Source organism: Xenopus tropicalis, chromosome 4, assembly GCF_000004195.4.
Source record: "Xenopus tropicalis strain Nigerian chromosome 4, UCB_Xtro_10.0, whole genome shotgun sequence".
Classification (NCBI taxonomy): domain Eukaryota; kingdom Metazoa; phylum Chordata; class Amphibia; order Anura; family Pipidae; genus Xenopus; species Xenopus tropicalis.
Genome location: NC_030680.2, coordinates 110,822,764 through 110,850,140, shown reverse-complemented (window position 1 = coordinate 110,850,140; position 27,377 = coordinate 110,822,764). Strand labels below are relative to the sequence as shown.

The following is a 27,377-nucleotide window of genomic DNA, read 5'->3' as shown; positions in this document are numbered from 1 at the left end:
AGGCTAGCTAGAATGGCAGCAAGGTACAAGGTATGAAATATTGCAGAGAATTATAATGGATTTATTGCAAGTGTTTGTGTTCTAGTTACTCTGCTTTAGCTAAAGAGATGCTACCTCTAGTAGAGATTAATAAAGAATATAAGAGCTAAATAGCCCAAGTGCAGAGATCCATAGCAACCAGTCAGAAATTGGCTTTCTTTAGCCCAACTACATTTAGTGGCTAACCTGCACATCACTGTTTTGCAGTATTTGTGCTATGTTAGTAATAAGCCCACATGCCTTTAAAGAGATACTACCATCCCTATCTGCAAAATCACTCATCTGTTTAAAGTCGATAGAACACGTTTTTTTTACCTTACAGGAATTAGTACCTTTGTGTGCATGGGACAAACCACTCCAAACATCCCCCATCACTTGTATGACAGCAGTTGCCAAGAACAGGGGGCACTTGCGATTGTAGCTTAGAAATTCACAAGTCAGCCTTTATACCTGCGGCGATTAATCACCCGTGTGTCTCCACCCTAAGAATGAAGACACACAGAGCTACTTAGAAGCAGCTACTTGTCACAGCTACTAAAACAGAAATACCCTGCCATATACAAGTAGAGACAATTATCAGTAAATGATCAGCTTTGTCGTTTTTTTGTCGCCATGACAAGTAGCTGCTACTAGTGCTTTTGTGTGTCTTCACCCTAAAGCGAATCAGTGGCACAGAGTCATATGGGGTTGCATATGGTACACAGACTAGATATGTTTCTATAGTTATCTACATGACATGCTGCTCCTTGCTTATCCCTGCATCAGCTTCCCTTCAGCAGAGCACCCATTAGTAGTTATCCCTTCATCTTTGTTCCCCATGGAGCTGTTGGTTGGAAGCTCCGTAATGCAGCTTCTAGGTGCCCTCACAGCTGCCCCTGTCAGGAACTGTAAGTCTTTGGTTACAGTCATATCAGGAAGACCTGCCAAATAGACAAGGTCATCCCCAAGCAAGGCAGTTACTAAAGGGCCAGCACCACCAAAAAAGTGTTAAATGGCTTAACATACTGATTATTTCTATTGTGTAAATATCAATGTGCCTACTATATATTAGTGAGCAAAGGAAGCTCTGCTTTAACCAGCATATTACTGGCAGCAGCACCAATTAAAATCCATGAACACACTCACATATATAATATATATATTGATACAGACTTCATATGGCACTTAAACAATGATACCTTAGAGTGCTCTCTGCTACAAGGCTACTACCCAAGTGCACAAGGATTTGATGTAGTACTGTCACAAGATATGGACATTTCGTGGATAAGTCAGAACATTATGGACATCTATAAGAATAAGATTTTAACTGCATGTATTCTATTAGCTTCCCATCCACAGCTCTATTCTTATAGCAATTGAATCTATTTAGAAGGCATTAAGTAACTATAGTATATCCTGGTATCATATTATATTGTGTAGTGATACTTAACTTCTACTTGCATCTCACATCACACAAATAAGAACACGATGCACTGATTGTATTTTCCAGCAATGTGGTTATAAGCACAGGAGGGTTGGCTTGCTCTCACCTTTCCTATGTTTTATCTACAGTATGAATGCTGCGACTCCCTCCAGCATACGCTCTGCATGGCATTGCTAACTTCTCAGTCACAAAAACATGAATGCTTCCAGGGAGGAGAGATGACAGCCTGTTATCAGGCAGGACAGTATTCAAAAGTTGGATTTTTTTTAGTCCTGTGATTCTGTAGCACTAGAACAGTCTGTGCAGTATGAAATGAAGCTGAGCGGACCCTCGGAAGGATTATTCCACATGACCTTCTCCAAGACTCCTTAAGAATCCTTAGCGTTTGATTACAACTTGTTCATATGCTCCAGCACCGACCCTGATAATAAAAGCGAAATGGTACAGAAACATAAAAAAGCTACCCAGAATATACAGGCCACAGTATGTTTCTAGGCTATCCATGCACTGTTGCTATGTGTCCATGTATAGATAGCTCTATTATAAGTAGAAATATACATGCCATTTTTCCCTGAGTCCCTGAATTTTACAGGGAATGCTTTAAGCAGTTAGAAATGACATTAGCAGACTTGTCTACAGGCTCACAGTAATACTAGCTACACTATCTAGAAAGGAATACTAGGGGGCAATAAACATTGTGCTAGGTGCAAGTGCACTAAGCAGCTCAAAGTCGCACCCTTGGCTTGTAGTGCAGAGTGCTCTCTGACTTACGCCCTATTTACAGGGCAGGATGGGAGATGCCAAAATGTCTTTCCCCAATTGATATAGTGCTAAGTTCATCTGGAGTTTGTGTATTATTTGTTAAAAGTATAATAGGTATAACAATAAACTGGGCAACTGTATAGTTTTGGCTCTGATGTATTTTATGACAGTGATCCAACAGGCCAGGATGATTCACAGTCACAAATATGTGCAAGTCTGTACCATACACCAGTGAACTCTGCACTGAGAGTAGCGTGCTACCATGGTATCACAACATTCTGAGGAATTCCTACAACCTTATGCAAAAAGAATTCTAAGAATGTAACTAATCAGAATTTAAAAATGTACTAGGAATTTACCGAAGCTACTATTTCGGGATTCGGCTGAACCCCAAATCCTGTGTGAAAGATTTGGCTGAATACCAAACCAAATAATAATTTCCATATGCAAATTAGACTACAGAAGAGTTTTGATGAAAAAAAATCACATGATTTTAAGGATTTGGATTCGGTTCAGCCAGACACGTGGATTTGACAGAATCCGAAACCTGCTGAAAAAGGAAGAATCCCGAACTGTATCTTGGATTTAGTGCATCCCTAAAACGTACTGATAACAGTGATGAAATGTACTGATCATATAAGTTTGAAAAACAGAAACACTACAGAGATGATTTACTAAATATCAAAATGGGAAATCCAGAAGGATTCAGAAGGGACTCAGGTTATTTTGTACTCTGAAAAATAAATGTACTAGGGACTCGCCAAACTGGGTGCAGTTTTGGGCGGGCAATTGTCTCTTGTTCAAACTATTACTAAAAGCAACATATCTACTATTGTTCATTTACATATTGGATTTACTGGTTTCCAAACATAATTTGGGCCTTCAAGTGTTGTTCAAGACCAGATCTAGGAATTTATTTGCCAATATGCACCACCATTTGTCCCTTCTGATCAGAGATTTAACATTACACAGTGCCGGGATTCTGTAGGTGTGACAGGAAAGCGAATGCCTAGTAATGGTAACCCCCTCACACAATATAACTATAAATGTTATGAACACTGTCCTGACAAGGAGATGACCACCCCTTCCCCAATAGCACTGGATTCCCATCCCACTTACCTGTTGGGGAGGTGATGACTCCCAAGAGCTGTGCTCCCACCGGGGCCTACAAACAAGCGCAGACCTTCCTCTAAAAAAGAGCCATACAGAGCACTGTTACCATTTACAACAAACAAGTCATGTCACACCCCACCCCAGCAGTTCCCGTTTGTACCACAGGAAACATCACAAGACAATGCCCAGTTATTTGCTGCTGTTGCATTTCTTACTGGTGAAATGATGGCTAAAAGTGACATTAGGCAGCTCTCACCAGTTCTGGCCTGGCATTTCAAGTACACAGAGGCCAAAACAGTGGCATCTTACAGCAGCCCCTCTGGTATTTGCCAGAATCCACAGATTGCCTCACATTACCTAAACTACTTAATAGAAGATTCCAATTACTGAGCAGAGGCATGGTGTAAAGCACACAGTGGGGTCTGTGCTCACTACCCATAGGCCCACAAAGAAGCAGCTGTAGGCTGGCCTGCAAATGCCACAGGGGCTGCTGACACCACAGACAGCCACCTTTTGTAGGGATGGTTTGGGATTTAGTGAACTTGAAATGACAGGACCAGTTTTGAAGACAAGACTGCAGATAGAAAGCTTAGAAAGCGTGAGAAAGCAGAGCAACTAAAGGTGGACCTGTAATAAAAAGAAAAAAAAAAAAAAAAAACATGTTGAAACAAATTTGGGTTCCAAATGGCAAATCATTTGTTTGTCTGGAAGCATGTAGAGATATCGACTTTCATTATTTGAGAGATGGGAATAAAAAGGAGATTTTGTGATTACTCACCGTTAAATCCTTTTCTCTTAGGACGTCTGTGGGACACAGGGCTTCCCCCCCTGAACCGGTTCCTCTGGAAAGTTTTCTGCTTATGTAGATAGTTAAGTTATACTGTCTCTTTCTTTGTTGACAAAACTGGCGCTCTAAGGAAGCTACAGGGGGTATAGTAGCAGGGAGGAGGGGCCTTTTCCTCTTCTTCCTCTTCTAGTGTCCTGCCTCCTGCTGGTAGATACTATACCCATGGTCCCTGTGTCCCACAGACGTCCTAAGAGAAAAGGATTTAACGGTGAGTAATCACAAAATCTCCTTTTCTCTTACAGGTGTCTGTGGGACACAGGGACCATGGGGACATACCAAAGCTGCCCCAACAGAAGAAAGGGTGGGAGAAACGGTTTTAGGTAACTGCGGCTTGCAGCACCTTTCTCCCGAAATGAGCATCAGATGCCGCAAAAATCTCAAATCTGTAAAATTTAGTGAAGGAATGAATGGAGGACCATGTGGCGGCCCTACAGACCTGTTCGGCTGAGGCCCTGTTTCTAAAGGCCCAAGAGGTGCTAATTCCCCGAGTCGAGTGAGCCTTGAGATGAAGGGGCGGCTGTTTGCCTCTGGCAATGTATGCTCTGCGGATGGCTTCCCTAATCCAACGGGATAAGGTAGCCTTGGAGGCCGGAAAACCCTTTTGGGGGCCAGCGGGCACAATGAAGAGGGCTGAGGACTGGCGAATGTCCTTGGTGCGGTGGAGGTAGAACTTTAACGCCCGGACCGGGTCCAAGGCGTGCAAGGCTACTTCCTTAGGCGAGGAAGGCTTAGAACAAAAGGACGGAATGGTGATGTCCTGGTTGATGTGAAAGGAAGAGCCGACCTTAGGCACGAAGGAAGGCAAGGTTCTGAGGACCGCCCGGTCTTCATGGAATACGAGGTATGGCTGGAGATGCGAAAGAGCCGAGATCTCAGACACCCTGCGAGCCGAAGAAATGGCTAGGAGAAAGACTGTTTTCCAGGTGAGCCATGCCAAAGGTATGCTACCCAGGGGCTCGAATGGGGGCCCCTGAAGAACTGTGAGAACTAGGTTAAGGTCCCATGGAGGGATGGGATCGCGAAAGGGAGGACGAAGTCGAGAGACTCCCTGTAAGAAGGTGGCTATGTCCGGTAGGGTGGCCAGGCGACGTTGGAAGAGGACGGATAGTGCCGAGATCTGAGATTTAAGGGATCCCAGTGAAAGACCCTTGGAAAGCCCCGACTGAAGGAAGGAGAGGAGTCGGGGTAAGGAGAAGGTCTGGAAGGAATAGCCCTCCGTGTCGCACCAATCCTTAAATATCCTCCAAACACGGTGGTAGGTTCTGGAGGAAACCGGCCTACGGGCAGCCATCATGGTGCGGATGACCTCGGGAGAGAAACCCTTGCGTTGGAGCACTAGGGACTCAAGAGCCAGGCCGTCAAATTCAGGAATGCCGGGTCCGGGTGGTGGATCGGGCCTTGGGAGAGAAGGTCGGGAACCAGGGGAAGGTTCCAGGGTTCGGCCCTGCTGAGAGCTACCAGCTCGGAGAACCAGGCCCTTTTGGGCCAGAAGGGGGCCACTAGGATCACCGGGTTGGAACCGGCCTTGATCTTCTTGATGACTCTGGGCAGAAGAGGAAGCGGGGGGAATACGTAAGCCAGAGGGAAGTCCCAACTGGCCGTGAGAGCATCCACTGCCAGAGCTAGAGGGTCGCGGCACCTGGCCATGAATTGAGGGACTTGCCGGTTCAGACGAGATGCCATGAGGTCTACGCTCGGGAGACCCCATCGATCGACGATGTCCTGAAAGATACTTGGACTTAGGGCCCACTCTCCTGGGTCGAGCTGCTGCCGGCTGAGGTAATCGGCCTGCCAATTCTCGAGACCCGGGATGTAGACTGCTGTCAGCCGGGAGTCCTGGGCCTCCGCCCAGGTCAGAATAAGGCTGACCTCCCTGAGAGCTTGACGGCTTCGGGTTCCGCCTTGATGATTTAGGTAGGTAACCGTGGTGGCATTGTCGGATTGTACCTTGATGGCCTGTCCCCGAAGAAGGTGTTGCCAGTGCAATAGAGCCAGACGGACTGCCCGGATCTCCAGGATGTTGATGGGAAGGAGAGCTTCGGTCTTTGACCAGGTCCCTTGAGCTGAGAGGTGGTCCAGAACTGCTCCCCAACCCTTGAGGCTGGCATCCGTGGTCAGAAGGCGCCAGTGAGGTTCCTGGAGGGGGCGCCCCCTGGCAAGGTGAGGTGTGTTGAGCCACCATGCAAGAGAAGTCTTCGTCTTGGGAAGGATCTGGATTCTCTGGGACAGACTGGTACGTGTCCACTGATCCAGGATGTTCCACTGAAGGGCACGGCTTCTATGGACGACACCATGGACCCCAGTACCTGCATGGCAAAACGGATGGATGGGCCCTGTGATTGGATCAGCCGACGCGTCAAGTCCTGAATTCGGGAGATCTTTTCCGGGGGGAGGAACACCCTCTGCTGGGCTGTGTCGAAGATCATGCCCAGGAAGGGCATTCGACGGGATGGAGTGAGTCGTGATTTCTCCAAGTTGATCTTCCAACCCAGGGAAGTTAGGGTTGAAGTGACCAGTTCCAATTGGGATGTCGCAGCCGACTGGGATGGCGCCTTGAGAAGAAGGTCGTCCAGATATGGGGTGATTGACACCCCTTGAGCCCTGAGAGACGCTGCTACCGCTGCCATGATCTTGGTAAAAAAGCGAGGTGCCGAGGTGAGCCCGAAGGGAAGAGCCGTGAACTGGAAGTGGAGGTTTTTGACCGCAAATCTTAAGTATTTCCAATGGGGAGGGAAAATGGGGACGTGGAGGTAAGCGTCCTTTATGTCTAGCGCCACTAGGTATTCGTTGTGACCCATGGCCGCAATGACTGACCTGAGTGATTCCATTTTGAACCGAGAGAAGCGAAGTAAGGTGTTGAGCTTCTTGAGGTCTAGGATGGGTCGAAAGGACCCGTCTCGTTTTGGAACGAGAAAGAGATTGGAATAATATCCCCGGAACCTCTCCTCGGGAGGCACCTGCATGATCACTCTCTCGTCCAGGAGGTCCTGTATGATGGCGAGAAATGCGGACTGTTTGGAAGGGTCCTGAGAGAGCCGGGACATGAAGAACCGGCTCGGAGGGGTAGCAAGAAACTCGAGACGGTAGCCGAAGGATACCACTCGGTGTACCCAGGGATCGGAAGTAAGACGAAGCCAGGCCTCGCGGAACTGGCGAAGCCTGCCTCCTACGGGAGGAGGACTTACTGCCCGGGGGTAGTCATGTGGAAGAGGACTTGTCGGTGGGCTTGGATTGGGGACGCCTACCCTGCCAGGAGTATTTGGTCCGCGCTTGGAACCTGGGTTTTCCCGCGGGGTTCTGCGTGGAGGAATCCCTGGAGGAAGAGACCTTGGAGCCCCTGGGGCGAAAAAAGCGACCCCTGCGAAAGGAAGGGCGAGTCCGAGGCTGGGGAAGGAAGGTGCTCTTCCCCCCAGTGGCTTGGCTGATTATCTTGTCGAGTTCTGGCCCGAATAGGAGCTTGCCCTTAAAGGGGAGAGTGGTGAGGGACTTCTTAGAGGACATGTCAGCGGACCAGAGCTTGAGCCAGAGGCTCAGCCAGGGCTGAGGTACGACTGATGGCCTGGGCTGAGTCCAGGGAAGCTTCGCATAGGTACTCGTTGGCGTCACGAATTTGGGAGGCTAAGAGGGACAATTCCTGTCTGGAAGAGCCCGAGGATATGCCCTCTAAGAGCGAATTGGACCAGGTTTGAACTGCCCGGGAAACCCAGGCCGAGGCCAAGGTGGGACGAAGGCTTTCTCCAGCTGAAATAAATGTTGCTCTGAGGAAACCCTCCATCTTTTTATCCATCAGATCCTTAAAGGAGGAGGAATCCGGGACAGGAAGGGCGGTGTTCTTGGATAAGCGGGACACCGGAGCGTCTACCAAAGGAGGTGTAGACCATTTCTCCAGGGTCTCTTGTGGAAAGGGATACGAGCGTTGGAAACGCCGTGAGGTCTGGAATCGCCTCTCAGGGTGATCCCACTCCGCTTGGATAAGGGAGTCCAGTTGATCATGGGAAGGAAAAACCGAGGCGGTCTTTTTCTGACGCTTGAAGAGAGAGGCAGAAGACTCTAGAGAGGATTCTGGAGTCTTGAGGTCAAGGCAGGTCATCACTGAAGCAATGAGAGCCTCAATGGCCTCTGGTGACGATCTAGATGCGTCCTCCGGGTCATCTGGCCCGTCGGAGGAAATTTCCCCCTCGCTTAGGGAGTGGTCCTCCCAAGTAGCCGAGGCGTGGAGAGACTCTGAGTCGCTGTAGTCATCCAAGCGGAGTAAGGCTTGCCGCTTGAGGGACTTAGGAGGATGAGGTTCCTCCCTATCTAACCTGTCCAGTAGCTTATCAAGGCAGGCTGCAAGCTTGGGAATGCCGGTGGAAAGCTGGGCCGCCCATAAGGGAGGATCCTGTTGGGAAGAGGAAGCTTGCGCTTGAGCATCCAGAGCCAGTGCTGGAGTAGGGTCCCCCCCTGCTAATTCTGAACTGGGGGGCAATGGCACGTCCGGAGCCTGGGACTGGGTCTCAGCCGGAATTTTGGAGCAAGAGGAACAAAGAGGTTCCTTTCTTCCAGATGGAAGACGTTTGCAACATCTGGCACATGCTAGGTATTTTACCTTTGAGGAGCTAGAAGCCCCCCTGGAAAAGGGGCCTTCTGGAATGCCTTCTGCCATGACAGAAAAGGAGCAAGACAAGCAGTCCTACAATGGTCAGCAGATAAACGCAAAAAAGACAGGCAGGCTTTAATGCAAGGGAGATAGGGGAATTCCCCCTCCTTACACCTTAGGATAACCTTTCTTTTTTTTTTTTTTTTTTTTTTTTTTTTATATAAAAGGTGTAAGGGAATATATGAGGCGATTAGGCACAGATATAATTCAATACATAAGTAATTGTATGCTTCCCAAGCAGAAAATACCCTCACATAACTCAGCAAAGGAATACAGTCCCCTCAACCCTGGAGGGGTTACCCGATCAGACAGACCCAACCGCGCTAAAAAGCCCAGCCTTGCCCTCCTGAAATTCCCCTAATAGTGCCCCCTCTGCCAATGATACCGTCCCTGTGTCCGGAGAGCCCCTGAGGATGCGACCGTTCAGGATGGAGAGCGGAGCAGAATGGCGCGAAGGAGGAAAGTGCGCGAACAGAGGCGCACAGAAAATGGCGGCGCGTAGTGACGTCATCCGGAAGGGACGGTGGAACGCATGGGGCCGCGGTGGAACGCATGGGGACCGGCAGAGGGACCGCTGAAGGTACTGAGGCGGGGGGGGCTGTTTAGGTAGGCTGGCAGGCTGAGCAGGCAGGCTGGGAGCTGAACTGACCTGGGGTGCAGCTGAGAAGGAGGAAGCGCCGGACAGCGTCTGCACTCACAGGTAGAGGCAGGGAATCTGTGTGGCCCGCTCAGAGAGTCTTACTGGCCCCGGTGCTTGAGTCCCACGTAGGGGGAAGCCTGTGGAGGGAACTGCAGTAGGCCCTATAGGTCGACCCCTGGTGCCAGAATAATCTGGCCGCAGACTAGCTGTAAGATCCTGTCTCCTGAGGACACTAGAAAAAACTGGCGCTCTAAGGAAGCTACAGGGGGTATAGTAGCAGGGAGGAGGGGCCTTTTCCTCTTCTTCCTCTTCTAGTGTACTGCCTCCTGCTGGTAGATACTATACCCATGGTCCCTGTGTCCCACAGACACCTGTAAGAGAAAATGAGAATTTCTTCACAGAATCTCACATAAGTTAAGAAGGCTTTAAAGGCTACAGGATTTCATTCTGGGGAATAAAATGAAGGCAACCAGCCCATAAGCCCAAGGTGCACTGTTTTCATTCAATGAAAAAGAAAACCAAGAGGAAGTGGTGCTGAGTATCCTGCAGGCTTGAGTGGGAAAAGAGAAAAATGCTTTTAGGCAGTCTGCCTGATGATCTGATAAGGCTAAGAGAATTTCAGATGATCACTTTACGAAAAAACCTTACAAGTCATGCCATAAATATTAAATCACAATATCAGTTTTCAACAGACTGACAGCCTTTTAGACATTCAACAGTATGCAGATACATAAATCATGAGCAAGAACATCACGGTCACTGAATTCAGACTAACAAGTGGTCAATGATGTTTTGACAGCAGCCAGAATACTACTACCTGATGTGTAACAGAAACAAACATTACAGGCAATGGTACAGCAGCAAAAGGCCAGGGACAACTGGATAAATAGAATAGGTTGCAAGACTTCATTGTACAATAGACTTTATCCAAGACAATACTTTTCATATAGCACCTGCCTTATAATATCTAATGCTTCAAGCTCTTAAAAATAGATACAAAAGGTAAAAATATATCTGCGATTAAATAATGTGTGCCTTTATGGTACACACCATGCACTGATTTATAGTATATCAACTGTTCTTCCTCAGCTTGTCTCCTCTGCATTGTAAGCAATATGCTTAGTGTCCTTTGGCAATGAGCAGAAATCTAATTTAAAGGGGTGCAAGAGTGGGTCCAATGTGCATAGTCCACATTATGACCACTTTAGACAATTGTTTGAGATTAGATTCTGGCTTTAACTTCACTCTATAACTTCATTCCCAGAAAATCTTTAGTATTCTGTGTCAGCCAAGTTTCCCTTAAAGAGATACTGACAACAGAAATTAAACCATTTTTTCATAACAATGTCTTAACTTATGCTATTTCTAATTATGCAATAAAAGTACTTCCTGATGCTTTTTCATTCCCTATCTGATCCCCCATGTTCCTCTATGAGGTGGCGGCCATATTTGTGCAGCAGGAGTCTGTCAGCATTAGACTCTATAACTGACAGGCTGAGAAGGGAACTTTTAATGTACATTTACATTTTGAAGGGTAGTTTTTTAGTGTCAGTATCACTTTAAAATGCAGGTCTGGAGAATGTGCACTAGGATTGGTGAGTTTACACCATGACCATACTTTATTGAGAGAAAAGTTTTTTTTTTTGTTTTTTTTACAATTTCCTGTTAGACAATATTGGTCACTAGTGAGCTCGAGTATAAATTCCATTAAGCAGAGAGACCAGCAATGTTATAGCACACCCTATCTACAAAAGTGGAACATATAAACAATTAGTGGGCATCTGCCAAGCCTACACTATATTGGTCCAGAATTTAAGTGAACTCCCAAATAAAACAACTCATTAAAATGACTAAAGGGTGGGAACAATGATGCAAGGCATAGGCTCCATCTTTTGCTGCATTTACCTTCAGCACTGGAGTCCAAGGTAAAATCTTGACCTTGGAGGATTTTTTCGACAATGTCATCGGCATCCACTCGAGTGGCATCCACTCTCTTTAACTGTGACTCAACTGAGTCCTGTTTCACCGGGGGCCTGTAGAAGAGGAACAGAATCTTGAAGTCTGTAACTTTAGAAGACTGTTAAACCCCCATATGTCAAACTGTTTTGGGCCAAAAGGTATGGTTCAAAGTTGCCTGTGTGTTCTCAGTTAACGCTATAACACAGGGGTCCCCAATCTTTTATACATGTGAGCCACATTCAAAACAAAAAAGTGTTAGGGAGCAACATAAGCATAAAAAAATTTTATGGGGGTGCCAAATAAGAGCTATGATTGGCTATTTGGTAGCCTCTATGTGGAATGGCAGCTTACATAAGCTGGGTTTTTATGCTGCAAAAACTCGCCTACAAGCCAGGAATTCAAAAATAAGCACCTGCTTTGAGGCCACTGGGAGCAACATCCAAGGGGTTGGTGCAACATGTTGCTCCCGAGCCACTGGTTGGGGACCACTGCTATAACATATTGCCTTCTGTCTTCACCCCCAATCAGTAAGGCATATCCATAATCTGTTTTTTTCACAATTAAATCCTAACCATGTGATTCTTTTGCATTTAATCCAAACATAGCACCATTTAAATTCACCTCTACCAACCTGCTGAGTTTTTCAGGTGATGACCCCTCTTCTGAGATTTCTGGGCTGAACCTAGCAGCCTTGGTACTGTCTTCATCACTGGGCTCTGGGATGCTACCAATTCCTGTAGATGCGCTACCAACAGACGTGTTCCTCCTATGGCTTAGCTCTGACAAACTGGAAGATCGTGAGTGACCGGTGCTGTATCCTGCACAAAAGGATCATGAGAACCACTGTACCAATCAGATAATCATTACCTTCCAAAATGACATAACATATTTACCTTTGGAGTACACCCACAATTTTCCTTAGTTTGTAAACTCTGATGAGTAGAGCCCAGCCAAAACTGTCTGCTTACACTTTGACACTATTCTGGTAATTTGTTTGTCTGTATATCTAACTGTGATGTCTTGTTTATGTATCCATTTGCATTTGGGGAGATGATGCCACTATATAAATACTAATAACATGTGAAACTTTTTCCACCATCAAAAAATCCTGTGAAAGTTATCTATATATTGCTATGCTTTTGATCTCTGTTAATCACAGAAAAACAAGCAGGCAACAGGGAGTGATAAGGGCCAAGATGAAGGCTGTAAAAAATGCTGTCAATTGTTGCATTTTTTTGCTGCAACACAAAGGAACAGAAATGTTTTTAAAGTTATCAGTGATGTGGTTTAGGAGATAGCCTAAGGCCCAGTAGAATGGAGTGTTTCATTTTCTGTTAAATAATGCATAAACTTAAGCACTGCCCTACATAACGTGTGAATTGTGCAGGGGATTTCTTTGATTTGGTATACCCTTACTGATATACACAGCATGGAATTTCTTTGGACTGGCACACAGGTAGAAGCGGTTATGGAAATAAGTGAAAGCTTTAAAATACATTGCATACTTTATATAGCAGCCGACTCTTTAACCAAGTATAATATTGCCCTCACAAGCCCTCCCCCTCCTAAAGTGCATTTAGATTTCAAGACAATACATTCCAAAGAACAAATTTTCCTACTCTACTACAACCCCTTATGGCAAGACCCAGCTGATAGCAAGGAGACATGTGCTAGAAAAACTCACCAAAAGCAAAATAAAAGATCAAACAAGATTATACCTGATGCCTTGGACTGTTGGCTGGCATAACTTGAAGTCCTAGAATGGCCACACGCACCCAATTCATCTGGGACTGATGCACTTTTGGATGACAGGTCTGAAAATATACACAAATGTTTCAGTGTTGCCACAGATTTACATGCAGGTACACAATTATCTGGCCTCAAAATAATATCCTTAGTTATAACAGTGAATCCACAATACCTGAAACTCCCAAATGCAGTTTCCCAGTTTCACGGCCTTTCCTGTCTTTTTGCAATGAGTCTGAATCCCCAGGAATTGCTATAGATGTGGCAGTTGAAGGTGCCCTGTGGTTATAGATATAGCAGGCTATAAAACATCTGTCAGTTCAAAGTGATTAGACTGGTAAACTGAATATATTAGTAAACATTATGGCTTAATGGGGCAGGCTATCTTAGATTTAACTTCCACAATAATGCAGACAGTGAAATTGGCAACTAGTATTCTGTAAAATGCCATTTGGATGTTGGTGTTATTGACCATTGGCTTTACTGTTATCACTTTATCTTGCTATTCATCTTTGAGTCTTTCACCCAAACTAGTGCATACTGCTAAGATCAGCGGGATCACAGAAACCAGATAACAGTTAAAATTACAAACTTCTCCAAGTCCATCAAAGTATATTATTTCTTTCTGTAAATTTTAGCACACTCTGTATATAATAGAACACCATGGGCCCTAATATAAATGTGCTTATGTAATATGAGGAAGGTAAGCTTTTTAAAAGTATGCATTTCATTGGTTGCTATGGGTCACAGCACCAGGGGAAACTTAGTGCCTTTTATTACATATAAGGGAAAGAGTTTATGTCAAAGGGAAAGCACAGTATTACTAAATGCTTCAGCCTTATAAAAAAAAAAAAAAAAAGGAAGGAATTGATACTGCAGCTTCTACAGCACTAAGATGTGTGATTTATCATTCAAGTACAATAGAATAACTGCATTTGTGTCAGCGCAGTTCTGACACACGAGGAACATATATTATATCATGTGGGGAAGTGAAACCCACTGGGTACAAGTAACCAGCTTGTGGCAGAGCTGGTTTCCTGTCCCCACTAGAAAAGCAGCAAGTGCTACAGTGCCAAATACTAGTCGCTGTGTCCGTAACCAGGAACAGCAGTTTGAGGATCTTGTATATTTTGTCAGTAAACAAAAAACTTCAACTAGGATTACCAGCCATAGCATATAAAGCAGTTGTTCTCAACCTTCCTAATTCCGCGACCCTTAAATACAGTTCCTCATGTTCTGGTGACCCCCAGCCATAAAATTATTCTTAAGACCATCGTAAATATGTGTTTTTCCGATGGTCTGATATAAAGGATCTGCATGGTGTGAAGGTGTATATTTGCCTGTATTCTGATGTATTAAAACTGCACAATGAAAATCACCAGATAGAAGTAAAATGTAACTTTATTCTACTGGTTGCAAGAATGTGCTCTAGAAGCATTTTTTCGTATATAAAAACCGTACTCATAGGAAAAAAGTGTTACATGTTGTTCCTTGTGACTTGTTACATGTTGTTCCTTGTGACGTGTGACATTTAGTGACTCACGTTTTAAAGCAGGGGTCCCCAGACATGAGCTGCATGCTGATCCCAACCTACAGAGACAGACAAATCGCCAGTTACATACAGAGAAGGCAGCTAGATCACAGTTGCACAAAGACAGAATCATTATAAGCAAGCTGAAACTTTTCAAATGGATAGAATCATCTGCTCTCATTGTTTGGCAGGCACTGGATCCATTTTTATTGATATATAGTGCCATCCATTCATGCACAAGTACAGAGATCGAACAGCATCCAAATGGAATCTGTTAATGTCTTCAGGCATGAAAATTATATGCCTAAGGTAGTCCTGCATCGTTCAGAGTGAATATTACACAATTAACTTAAAGGACCAGTATCACCCAAAAATTAAAGGGCAAACATAAGGTACTGATACCCTAAAATAGTAAACACTGCATAGTTGCATAAGAAGCACTGCTAGAGTATGCAGCCATGTAGCAAAGTAAAATTGGGCACATATTGGGCACATATTTACAATAGCAGAAAACAAGTTGTATAGAATACCATGGATTAAGTTCTTACACAGGAAGATAATCAAGGTAAACCTTCATGATTTTCTACAGAACTATAGAATATAAAACACTTTTATATAGAAATAGTTTATTTGTAGATACTGGATAAACAGATACAAAATTTAGATGTAAAATATATAGATTTATTTTTATGACTGCATTATCGGTTCCTTAAAAAGAAACAACAATGACATTTCAGGATAAGGTTAAAAAGTAGGGTAAACAATATATCAATAAAACCATTGGTGGGAATTTACAATGATTAATGTGGCCTCTTCAGACATAGTGCAGATTTCCCCACAGATTTACAGCAAAGTGCTCAGATGGCTGTATGTGCTCTGGCAAAGCAGCAAGGGCTCTCAGGGTGGGATGGCACTGGGTGTATTGTAAATATGTCACAGTACCCTGCAATGTACAAGAAAGGGCAGCTTCAACCATTCTGCAACTTCAGTTTTCTCAGTGGAGAAAACCCATAGTGTAAGAGTAGCCTTTGCCACAACTTTTGTGAAGGATTTGGCAGATGTACCCTACAGATTTGCCTAAGTAACAACAAACCTTTTGGAATGATACTGGATATGCCAGCCTCCCATCTTTTTAGTGACTATGCTGCCAGCCAGCTAACAGAATGTGGAATTTATTGTATGCATTTAAAGGCACAAAGAAACAGAACACACTCAGCTTGTAAGAATGAATGATGGGTTCTGAGCCAAGCAGTGTCAGAAATCGATGGAACGGAAGACAGATGAATACAAGATTTACAGTGAATTTATAATGTGTTCATATTCCACAGTCTTAAAAGCATTAGCGTGGAAAAAATGTACTGAATAATTTACTAGTGCTCTTCCTAAAAAGATTGTAATCATCCTTCCAGTAATGCTGTTATATCCACTAACTGTGTAAATGTGTGCCTACCAGAAAATGTGTCAATGCTTTCACCAGCAGTGTCACTATCAGGCTGCACAGCTCAGCTATTAAATGCACTACAGGGTGAAGTCAAACCAAATGCTTAAAAGCATCTGCAAAAACTCAAATATTTTGTATTGTCAACAGTATTTGGCCAGGCACCATTACCTCAGATGTTTCTGGCACCACCTGGGGGCACTGGGAAGGCCACAACTGACTAACAACAGTTCAATGCAATTGCAGACTACATTTTATCATGCATTCAACATTCAAGCAAGGGCATGCCTAGACAGCAATGGAACTGGAGCTGGGATCTAAGTAGCTTACTATGTAAAAGGAATTATGAGCAAGGGCTGAATGGGAAGTGTGTTGTGCTCTGGTAAGCAGCATACTAGATTTCTTCTTCAAAGAAATGTAGCATATTTAAGCTATCATTGATCAAAAGAGGTTACAGGAAATGGCTATAAGCGCACACTATGAGCTAAGCTTTTCCTTTTGAGGGCTCTGGCACACGGGGGAGATTAGTCGCCCGCGGCAAAACTCCCTGTTCGCGGGCGACTAATTTCCCCGAGTTGCCTTCCCCTGCCATCCCGCCGGCGACTTACACGTTCGCCGGCGGGATGGCGGGTCATGGCAACTCAGCGACTAATCTCCCCCGTGTGCCAGACTGAAATATATATTTGGCTGGATATATTTATTAATCCATATTTATTAAATAGAAACATTTTAAAGTTTTTAAATCTTTAGGGTATACTTAGTGCTTCCAAAATTTTGAATCGTGGGTGCACCGACAATTCCAGGCATATCCCAATCAAATCCGTTTCAGAATCAGAGTGTTCTGTCACTCTCCTGCCAAGCAATTAATCTATCATGCCATTGCCATTAATTGGATCTTTAGCAAAGCGATTAGCTCAGACAGCGGGAATTCGATTAAAAATTCAAAGCATTATTTTATTGGGCAATATTGACAAATATTGTAAATTACTATTATTGTCAGCCCTAATATATCTTTGCAAGCAGAAAATGTTTGCTCACCTTTAGGATAGAATTGTCCTGACGTGTGTTTTTTGTGTCATAACCCTCCAAAAGACACCGGCGAATAGTGTTACCAGATCCAGCAAATTCTGCCAGATTTAAATCTGCAAAGCCTAACTGTATGGACAAAATAAAAAATAGTATTACAATGGAAAATAAACTCAAATGAAAACAAATTAACTTGAAGGGTGAACAGTGGTGTCCAACATGGCAGCAGTAAAGCTCTGCATTACAAGTATTTCACAAGAAACTATGGTTCAGTTAGGAAAGGTATTAAGAGCAAATCTACATTACCTTTGCATAGGCTTTTCCACCTTTTAGCTCCTACAATAAAAAAAATACATTGCTTGAAATTCAAATGAATATATATGATTATTGTACCCGATTACTGTCATCAATTGGCATTTGCTCCAGACAGGTCCTTACCTTGCGCACAGACACCCTGCACACACATGGATCCAGTATCCCTGAGTTTGCGCTGGCGCTCATCTTGCACACAAAGGTAAATTGTTTCCGCCAGTGAACACTATTGGCTTGGACAACTTCTCTGCAAAGAAGGAAGGGAGATACTTTAATATGGATGGTGAAATATGTGTACGTACATAATACATTCTTTGTTGTACAATATGCAGGTAGGGCAACTGTTAATGAGAAGCTGCCACACCAGACTTTATTGTGGAAGAGGCAAAGCAGTGCGAGCTGAACCTTGGTCCCTGTATACATATAGACTTGTGTTGCCAGTAGCTTAATAATAGCTAAATACAGAGGGGTAATAACACAGAGGACTGACAGAAGTTTGCCACAAGCTGAGGGTCTGTGATGGATAATAAATAAAAGTTAAACAGCTAGTAGCCATTGTATAATTGCCAATGCTTCCCTTCCCCATGCACACAACACTTAAATACAGTTTATCGTACAATTTGGGAAGATCTTTTTTTTCTCTAAAATCTGTAACCAGTAACACAGGGCTACATAGCACCTAGTCGACTTAACCCATGAACCCCACTCTAAACTGGTATCCAGGCATCCAAGAGTGGCTTAGACTTCATGGCATCTGCTCTACACAGACACAGCCCCATAAGGGTCCCAGTAATTGGACTGAGTCATCTAAGAATTGGATTCTTGTGGCAGTGCATTTCAAGCCTGAATCATTCAGATGATTGGTACTCATTACCAACAATTAGCTCATATTTACTAGAAGCATTTATTCCAGTACCACGAATTAAGGCTAAATAAGTGGGAGATGGATGACCTAAATAGAATATTAATGTTAGCTTAAATGGTAAGGCACAGAGGGTTATGTAATTAAAGGGACAATTTGCTACAGGTCTAATAACCTATAGCAATCAATCAACAATTAGCATTTACTGGTCACTTGTTTAAAGAATAATAACAATAGTTTTTTGGCTACCGGGGACAGTGACCTCAGTTTGAAAGACAAATATACAAAATAAAAAAAATGAAGATGATAACATACTTTAAAACAAAAAGACTCAGTGATTTAAATTCTGCTCTGTTCAATACAGTTTACCCCCTTTTAAAATAAAGTATCTGAATTTTTGTTTGTCTGTATTACCGGGCTCTTCCTAATAATAGCTATCCCATAACACCATTTACTTGCCCAGTTTTGACATATGCACCTATTCAAATACATCTCTAACCAACAGCTCTGTGCAAACACTGGTCATTGCCAATATAATGGATGGCAGTCTTATGGGTATTTCTCTAGCTATTTATATATGATTCTAAAAATGTTCCAAAAACTCAAATGAACTGAATTGAGATTGCTATAACCACATTATTGTGGCAGTTTGTGGATTGCAAAAAGTAAATGTGTCAGATTCTTTGACATTGCTTATGGTTAGTAGCATTAGTCACTGACATCCCTTCAGGCCCTTAGTAACCAACCGATACAAATATTTACATTTACACAAGTGATATTGACTCATAACTTCCCCATTCCAAAAAGAAAACAAAAGAAATTTTTATGATCCAAAGACCATTTAACTCTTCAGTGTCAAGCAGTAATTGCAAATTTTCAGATCAACCATTTGCCAGAGAGTTTTTCTTATAATGTACAGATATCACCTGAAACAAAAACATGCCTGAAGTATATAAAAAAAATTACCGATAGGCAAGGTTTTTCAGATGTTCAAAAGACAACTACATATATAAATAATCCTCATTTATTAGAAGAGCTTGAACCCCTTCTAAAACTGTCATAGTCTAAAGTAGGTAGCAAGAAGTAATTCCTCAATAAAAAGCATGTAATGGGGTGTCTATATTAAAGCATCACTATAAATGAAATTACGCTGAACATTTGCTTCACTGATCTCGGACTACATTTTTTACAGGTTGAGAGAAGCGGATCTGCTCCATGCAGAAAAACTGCACTCAGCCGACACAATGGTTCCAGGTGGAGGCAAGGTAGGAGGCTGAGGCCAGCAGTGCCCTTGTGGCATGAAACTTTCATGTTTTTGGGCCGATCCCCATTCGGCTTCACTTTGTGTACCCAAACAGAGGTGGAAGATGTACTTGTCTTTGCAGTTTTATTGGGGTGCATAAGGCTGATGGCCCAAGGAGTGAGTTAGTCAACTGCAATAGATCTCTGCTACTGCTGGTGACTAACTAGGACTGAAATGCTTTTCCACCGGCAACAATAGGTGGAAGGCCTGCCCATTGCTTTGGCTTTCCAAAGTCATGCGAAGGTGCCTGCAGGAGGAAACTTCACATAACGTAAGCCTTTTCACCGGCGACTCCAATTGTTGCCGGTGGAAAGGCATTTCAGAGCGGTTAGTCACCCTCGGTAGCAGAGATCTATCGGGGGCAACTAACTTGCTCCTTGGGCCATAAGCCTAAGGAAGTGGTTCTGCCTCTCTCAGCCTGCAAAAAAATTCAGGCTGAGAGGAGCAGAGCAAATGCTCTATCTCATTATATTAACTTGAAGTAATAGATAAATCTTCACTACCGCGGGCAACTAATCTCCCCGAAATGCCATCCCACTGGCAAGAATGTATATCGCCAGTGGGATGGCATACAAATCACTTCAGTTTTATGAACTTGCCTGAAGATTCCTTGCAAGGCAACTTCAGGCGACCAAAGCGATGCGTATACCATCCCACTGGAGATTTACATTCTTGCCAGTGGAATGGCATGTTGGGGAGATTAGTTGTCTGCAAAAGTGAAGATTTATCATGGGCAACTAATCTCCCTGTGTGCCACTGCCCTAAAACTCACAAAAAAGCTCAAAGTATGAGTCCAAATGCCCATTGTAAAGCACCTAAGGTCCTTGCCACAGAAGTGGATGTCAACTATAGTGCTTACTGGCCCAAGTCCCATGGCTGAAATTTCAACACTACTGTTTACTGATAAGGTCCCACCAGTGGGTCTGGCTCCCTAACCACAGAAATAATTAGTGAATTGCCAGCTTCATGGAGTCTCCATGTTATACCTCAGATATATGGGGTGGCAAAACTGAAACAATAAGACCACAGAAAGTATTTCAGAATCAAGAAAAAAAATGCCGCACTACTGAAATGGCCATCTTCCTAAGCGATCAGAATCTCTTATCGCTGCTTGGATTGTGGACAGCCTGTATTTTGCACACAAGCCAAAGGGAGGCATTACCACGCCAGTGTAATCACCCCCATTGTTTACCTGTTCACACCTCAGACATAGTATGTAGTGCCTGGACTATGCTGCCTGTGTGAATAACACACACAGACAGCATAGGGCAGGCAAAGTATGGCACATAGGCAGTATAGGGCAGGGAGGGTATGGAACACACAGGCAGCATAGGGTAGGCAGAGTATGGCACAGACAGGCAGCATAGGGCGCGCAGAGTATGGAACACACAGGTAGGGCAGGCAGAGTATGTCACACACAGGCAGCATAGGGCAGGCAGAGTATGGCACACACAGGCAGCTAAGGGCAGGCAGAGTATGGCACACACAGGCAGATAAGGGCAGGCAGAGTATGGCACACACAGGTAGGGCAGGCAGAGCATGGCATACACAGGCAGCATAGGGCAGGCAGAGTATGGCACACAGGCAGCTAAGGGCAGGCAGAGAATGGCACACACAGGCAGCAAACGGCAGGGGGAGTATGGCACACACAGGCAGCTAAGGGCAGGCAGAGTATGGCACACACAGGTAGGGCAGGCAGAGTATGGCACACACAGGCAGCTAAGGGCAGGCAGAGTATGGCACACACAGGCAGCATAGGGCAGGTAGAGTATGGCACACACAGGCAGCATAGGTCAGGCCGAGTATGGCACACACAGGCAGCATAGGGCAGGCAGAGTATGGCACACACAGGCAGCATAAGGGAGGCAGAGTATGGCACACACAGGCAGCATAAGGGAGGCAGAGTGTTGCCTGTGTGTGCCATACTCTGCCTGCCCTATGCTGCCTGTGAGAGGTGAACCTGGCAGGGGTTTGTTCTGGGAGTTTGTTAGTAGTTGGAAACAGCCATTAAATTGTCCCTAAGGTGTGTAATTATGTTGCTGGGGGTAGCTGTGCTATCCACAGGGGAAGAGGAGGCATATGGATTTAAGGGTGTGTCTTAATATGACATTCTTTCATATATGAATAACTTTTGATATCCCCGCAGTGAGGACCGAGCATTTGGGTTTTTGCTGTACTACCACCATTGTGATAAAATGGGTGTGGTTTGAAGTGGGTGTGGCTCAAAAAAGGGGAGTGGCCAAAACTGGCTTCCATTAGCGGCCCTCCACCATGTATGCTAGAGAAATTCTGGCCCTCGGCACCGCAGAAGTTGGACAGCACTGATATAAATTATAGTAGTGTTACTGTAGCAAACACACCAGTTTTACCAGTGCAGGGCAACAGTGCATTATATTTTTATTACTTTAAAGCTCTTTCATTTTTGGTGTTACTGTTCCTTTAAGAAACGTTACTGTGATTACACTGTCACAAACAAGTAAGAAGCCAGACAGGCAGCTGAACAGGAAACACCACAGTGGCCTTTATCGTAGGGCGGTTGATAATTTCATGTGATAATAAAATACAGTGCCCTGATCTTGTTATAGACAAAGACACTGAATTTTAGGAAGGCAAATTTTAGCTCCTTAAGGGCAGCGCTTCAGGGCATAGATTGGGGCATTATGTTTTCTGATAAAAACACAGAGCAGAAATGGTTGTCATTTAAAATGATATTAAATCATTACTGTTCTCAATTCATTCCATTAATAAGAAAAAGTAGAAGTGTTAAGAATCAACCTATGTGGCTTAACTCTGAGGTAAAGAAGTTAATAGGGAAAAAAAGGAAAGCTTTTAAGAAATATAAGTCAGAGGGGACAGTAGCTGCGTTTAATGATTATAAACACTATAACAAGTGTTGTAAAACAGCAATCCGGAAGGCAAAGATAGAAAATGAGGAGCGCATCGCGGCCGAGGCCAAGACTAACCCCAAAAAGTTTTTTAAGTATATTAATAGTAAAAAGATGCAGGTTGAGGGTGTGGCCCCATTGGGTTATGATAACAATATGGTTACAGCGGATACAGAAAAGGCAGATGTGCTTAACCAGTTCTTTTCTTCTGTGTATACAGTAGAGGAGTCCCACCCAATAGCTGCACTGTTGCCTCAGCTCCAACTACACAGTGGTTGGCACAGGATATGGTGCTTAAAGGGTTACACACGATAAATGTAAACAAGGCACCTGGGCCAGATGGAATACTCCCTCGGGTACTGAGAGAGCTAGGGGCAGAATTGCAGTGGCCCTTGTTTCTGATATTCTCAGACTCTCTTTCATCAGGTATGGTACCTAGGGATTGGAAGAAGGCGAATGTCATTCCCATATTTAAAAAGGGAGTAAGATCTCAGCCTGGCAATTATAGGCCTGTAAGCTTGACATCCGTGGTGGGCAAGTTATTTGAAGGCTTGTTAAGGGATCACATTCAAAATTATGTAGTGGAGAATGCCATTATGAGCAGTAATCAGCATGGCTTTATGAAGGACAGGTCATGTCAGACCAATTTAATTGCTTTTTATGATGAGGTAAGTAAGAAGCTGGACAGTGGGGATGCAGTAGATATAATCTATTTGGAATTTGCCAAAGCATTTGATACCGTTCCCCACAAACGACTGCTTTCTAAGCTAAGGTCTATTGGTCTTAGTGAAGTCGTTTGCACATGGATAGAAAACTGGCTACAGGATCGGGTACAGAGGGTGGTTGTTAATGGTACATTCTCTACTTGGAGTAAGGTTCTCAGTGGGGTCCCTCAGGGTTCTGTACTGGGTCCACTTTTGTTTAATTTGTTCAGAAATGACTTAGGGGAGGGTATTATGAGTAATGTATCAGTGTTTGCAGATGACACAAAACTCTGCAGACCAGTCAATTCTATCCAGGATGTGACATCCCTGCAGCAGGATCTTGACCAACTGGCAATCTGGGCAGCTAAGTGGCAGATGAGATTTAATGTGGATAAATGTAAGGTCATGCACCTGGGATGTAAAAATATGCAAGCCCCGTATACCCTTAATGGGACTGCACTAGGCAAATCCATAATGGAGAAGGACCTTGGAGTCCTTGTGATTATAAACTTGGCTGTAGCAAGCAATGCCAGGCAGCAGCTGCAAGGGCAAACAAGGTTTTGAGCTGTATTAAAAGGGGTATAGATTCACGGGAGGAGGGGGTTATTCTTCCCCTTTACAGAGCGCTGGTAAGGCCCCATCTAGAATATGCTGTTCAGTTTTGGTCTCCAGTGCTCAAACGGGACATTATTGAGTTAGAGAGGGTCCAGAGAAGGGCAACTAAGCTGGTAAAGGGTATGGAAAGTCTCAGTTATGAAGAAAGACTGGCCAAGTTGGGTCTGTTTACACTGGAGAAGAGGCGCTTAAGAGGTGACATGATAACTATGTATAAATATATAAAGGGATCATATAATAACCTTTCTAATGTTTTATTTATCAGTAGGTCCTTCCAACAGACACGAGGGCACCCACTCCGTTTAGAAGAAGGGAGGTTCCATTTAAACATTCGGAAAGGATTTTTTACAGTGAGAGCTGTGAAGTTCTGGAATTCCCTCCCTGAATCAGTCGTGCTGGCTGATACATTATATAACTTTAAGAAGGGGCTGGATGGATTCTTAGCAAGTGAAGGAATACAGGGTTATGGGAGATAGCTCTTAGTACTAGTTGATCCAGGGACTGGTCCGATTGCCATCTTGGAGTCAGGAAGGAATTTTTTCCCCTCTGCGGCAAATTAGAGAGGCTTCAGATGGGGTTTTTTGCCTTCCTCTGGATCAACTAGTAGTTAGGCAGGTTATATATAGGCATTATGGTTGAACTTGATGGACGTATGTCTTTTTTCAACCCAACTTACTATGTTACTATGTTACAAGCAGCCTTCCCTACATCCACAGTTATTTCACCAAAAAGCTTGTTGCAATGATGTTAAAAGACTTGCAGGTTGCCTTCTGTTCCAAGCTTGAACCCCATCCTAAACCAGGCATCTGTTCTACATATCATTTCAGCATGGGAACTGAAAGAAACCAGCACTGCCCAGGTTTGCCTTAATCCAAAAACTGCTTCTGCAAAATGAAAGAGAATGCAGCACCTTGCTACTTTCCAATATACAATGATTACAATTTTTTGCCTAATAAAAGAAAACATTATTCTAAGCAACTTTCCAGTGTGAATGTATTAACAATAATTAGTGCTTTAAAAGTTATTTGTAAATGTAATTGCTATTGAAAGCAGCATTTGCTGAACTCCTGGTTGTTACTTTTTAAACAATGTTGCAAGTGCCGGTCTCCTCCAGCAAGTTAGGTCTGTCAGTCTGCTGCCTTGTGTTACATTGTTTCAAACTCCAGAGCCACCAGGGCAGAGAATTGAAAAAGACCAACAAACACTGCTTTTAATAGCAGTTATATATACAAATAACTCAAAAACCATTACAAATATGTCATGAATGTATATTGCAAAGTTGCTTAGAAGTAAGTTTTCTTCTATTAGGCAAAAAATTATTTTTGGGGTTTAAAGGTGAAGACACACAGAGCTACTAGTAGCAGCTCCTTGTCATGGCTACTAAAATAGACAATGCTGATCATTTACTGACAATTGTCTCTACGTGTGTTTTAGCAGAGGCAATTCTCAGTATTGCCTATGGCAGTATTGTCTATGGCAGGGTATTCTCTGGCGTTTAGGAGCTGTGCTAGTTGCGCTCAGTGCCACCAGCCCTCTCTGCCCTCCATTTCGAATCGGTAATGGCTGCACCTATTGACTTAAGGAAGCCCTCAAGCTACCACCACCTCCTGAGCTCCAGGGATATCTCAGCACCCTGTGTCAATAGGCTCAGCACACTTGTGCCAAAAGAATAGGATGCACAAGTTACTTGTACATCAAACACTGGAAATGATGCCAGACAGATTTAGACAACATTCAGTGCAACTGCACCTGGTTTGCAACAAAGCACACACAACTGCATCCATTTTGACGAAACTGGTGCAACTACGGTAGATAGTGGCAATTGTGTAAAGAGAATTGCCCATTTGCGTCCACAATGATGCAAACACTGCATTGTGGGGGGAAAAAAAGAGAGCTTGAAATTGCACTTCACACACTGGGTCAAGGTAAGTGAATGTGCCCTATAATGTGCAACGTATACACCTATTTATAGTACAACATTGCGGAATATGTTGGTGTTTTCTAAATACATGTTATTAATAATAGTATGGTCAATATTACAGACTGGACCAGCACATTACCCAAGCATTTGCAGTGGAATATCTACGGTGTGCCGAGAAAGCACCACTCCCAAGGGACAGAAATATTCTCAGCACAGTGAAACAGTTATAATTCACCTTTTGGCAGCTGAGAAATATACAGGAATAACTTCTGTTAAGCTCTTCTCACCAGCAATGGTCTGGCTACGACCAATAATAATAACTGTGCAACTAAAACTGCAATCATAGGACAAGAAGGATACGGTTTCTAGATGATCATGAAAGGGGCTGTTCACCTTAAAATTAACTTTCACTATGGTGCATAAAGTTAAAGAATTCTCAGGCAATTTGCAGTCTTTTTTCAATTATTATTTAATATTTGATTGTTATTCAGCTCCTGGGTTTTGTTTAAAACAGTTATTTGGTTGCTAGGGGTTATTTGCCATAGCAAACCAGGTAACAGTTTGAATAAAAATATGTCCCTGAACAGAACAGAATATTCAGCCAAAATCTCCTGCTCATATTCAGCTAATATTTCCAGCTCATATACAGCTGATCTGGAAAGAGCTACAATAAGAAATCTAATAATCCAAAAATCATACAAAATAAATAAAATGAAGATGAACTGAAAAGTTGTTTACTATTAGCTGCAACATATGAAAAGTTAATGTAAAGGTAAAATTCCCCGTTTAAAGAAAATAAATACATGAGTTTTACTTTTTTTGTAATCTTCAATAGATATGTGTATTTGGGTTTTACATCACCTGATAGGGATAATTTTAACACAGTCTTACCTGGAAGACTCCACACTGAAGTTGCCCCCATCCAGTAGCCGGATTTTACAGAACAGAATCCCATTGACAAATGGAACGGATGAGAGATTGTCCAATTCAAAATCCACTCGAAACTTGAATTTCTTCTTTTTCATCATCATGAAAGCCATATACTAGAATCGTGCAGCAGCGGGGCACTAAAAATAATCAGTCTGCACAAGGTATCTGGACTGGGAGTAGGACTCCCCAGTATCAGTAAGGAAATATGTAGTGTAAATATGTTGAGGTTGTGGGATAGGCTAGAAAGAAAATGTGTGCTGTATTTAAAGAGATATGCAGATATGAGCAAGGAGTAGACAGGACTGCACAGGATTAGCTATAACTTGAAATGGTTGATATCACAGGAGAGTGTCTTGGATTCCTCCTTATGCTGCCTTTGCTATGTGACCCTCCCTAATTCCAACAGAATGGTGTTTCCTTCAGAATGCACCTTTTCAGCTTGCCTTATTGCCTCTTGAACATTCCAGATTGTGCTGATCCGGTAGCTCCTTTCAGGTGCAGCGCTTCCAGCAGCCCCCGGCCACCTCTCTTTCAATAAACAATGTATTTCTCTGGCTTGTATAGTACACAGTCCCATGCATGAGCATGAAGCCACCTGCCATGTAACTATTTTATCTTTACCTCTTGCATATTTACACTGCCACTAGCCCTGCACAAGAGACTTGCATCCTTATTTAAGTGC

At 43.6% G+C, this 27,377-nt stretch overlaps 1 protein-coding gene across 1 annotated transcript; it reads right to left on the bottom strand.

The window, feature by feature from the left end:
- Nucleotides 1-1,160: 1,160 nt before the first annotated feature.
- On the bottom strand, nucleotides 1,161-27,011 carry fam102b (family with sequence similarity 102 member B). The gene is made up of 11 exons (NM_001016771.2): nucleotides 26,657-27,011; nucleotides 17,602-17,722; nucleotides 17,470-17,499; nucleotides 17,176-17,292; nucleotides 14,712-14,758; nucleotides 13,344-13,447; nucleotides 13,141-13,236; nucleotides 12,054-12,240; nucleotides 11,369-11,496; nucleotides 3,344-3,413; nucleotides 1,161-1,883 (listed from the first exon to the last, which is right to left on the bottom strand). Exons 1-11 carry the CDS (start codon nucleotides 26,803-26,805, stop codon nucleotides 1,841-1,843), a joined length of 1,092 nt encoding a protein of 363 aa, NP_001016771.1. The 5' UTR covers nucleotides 26,806-27,011; the 3' UTR covers nucleotides 1,161-1,840.
- Between the last annotated feature and the right edge of the window lie 366 nt (nucleotides 27,012-27,377).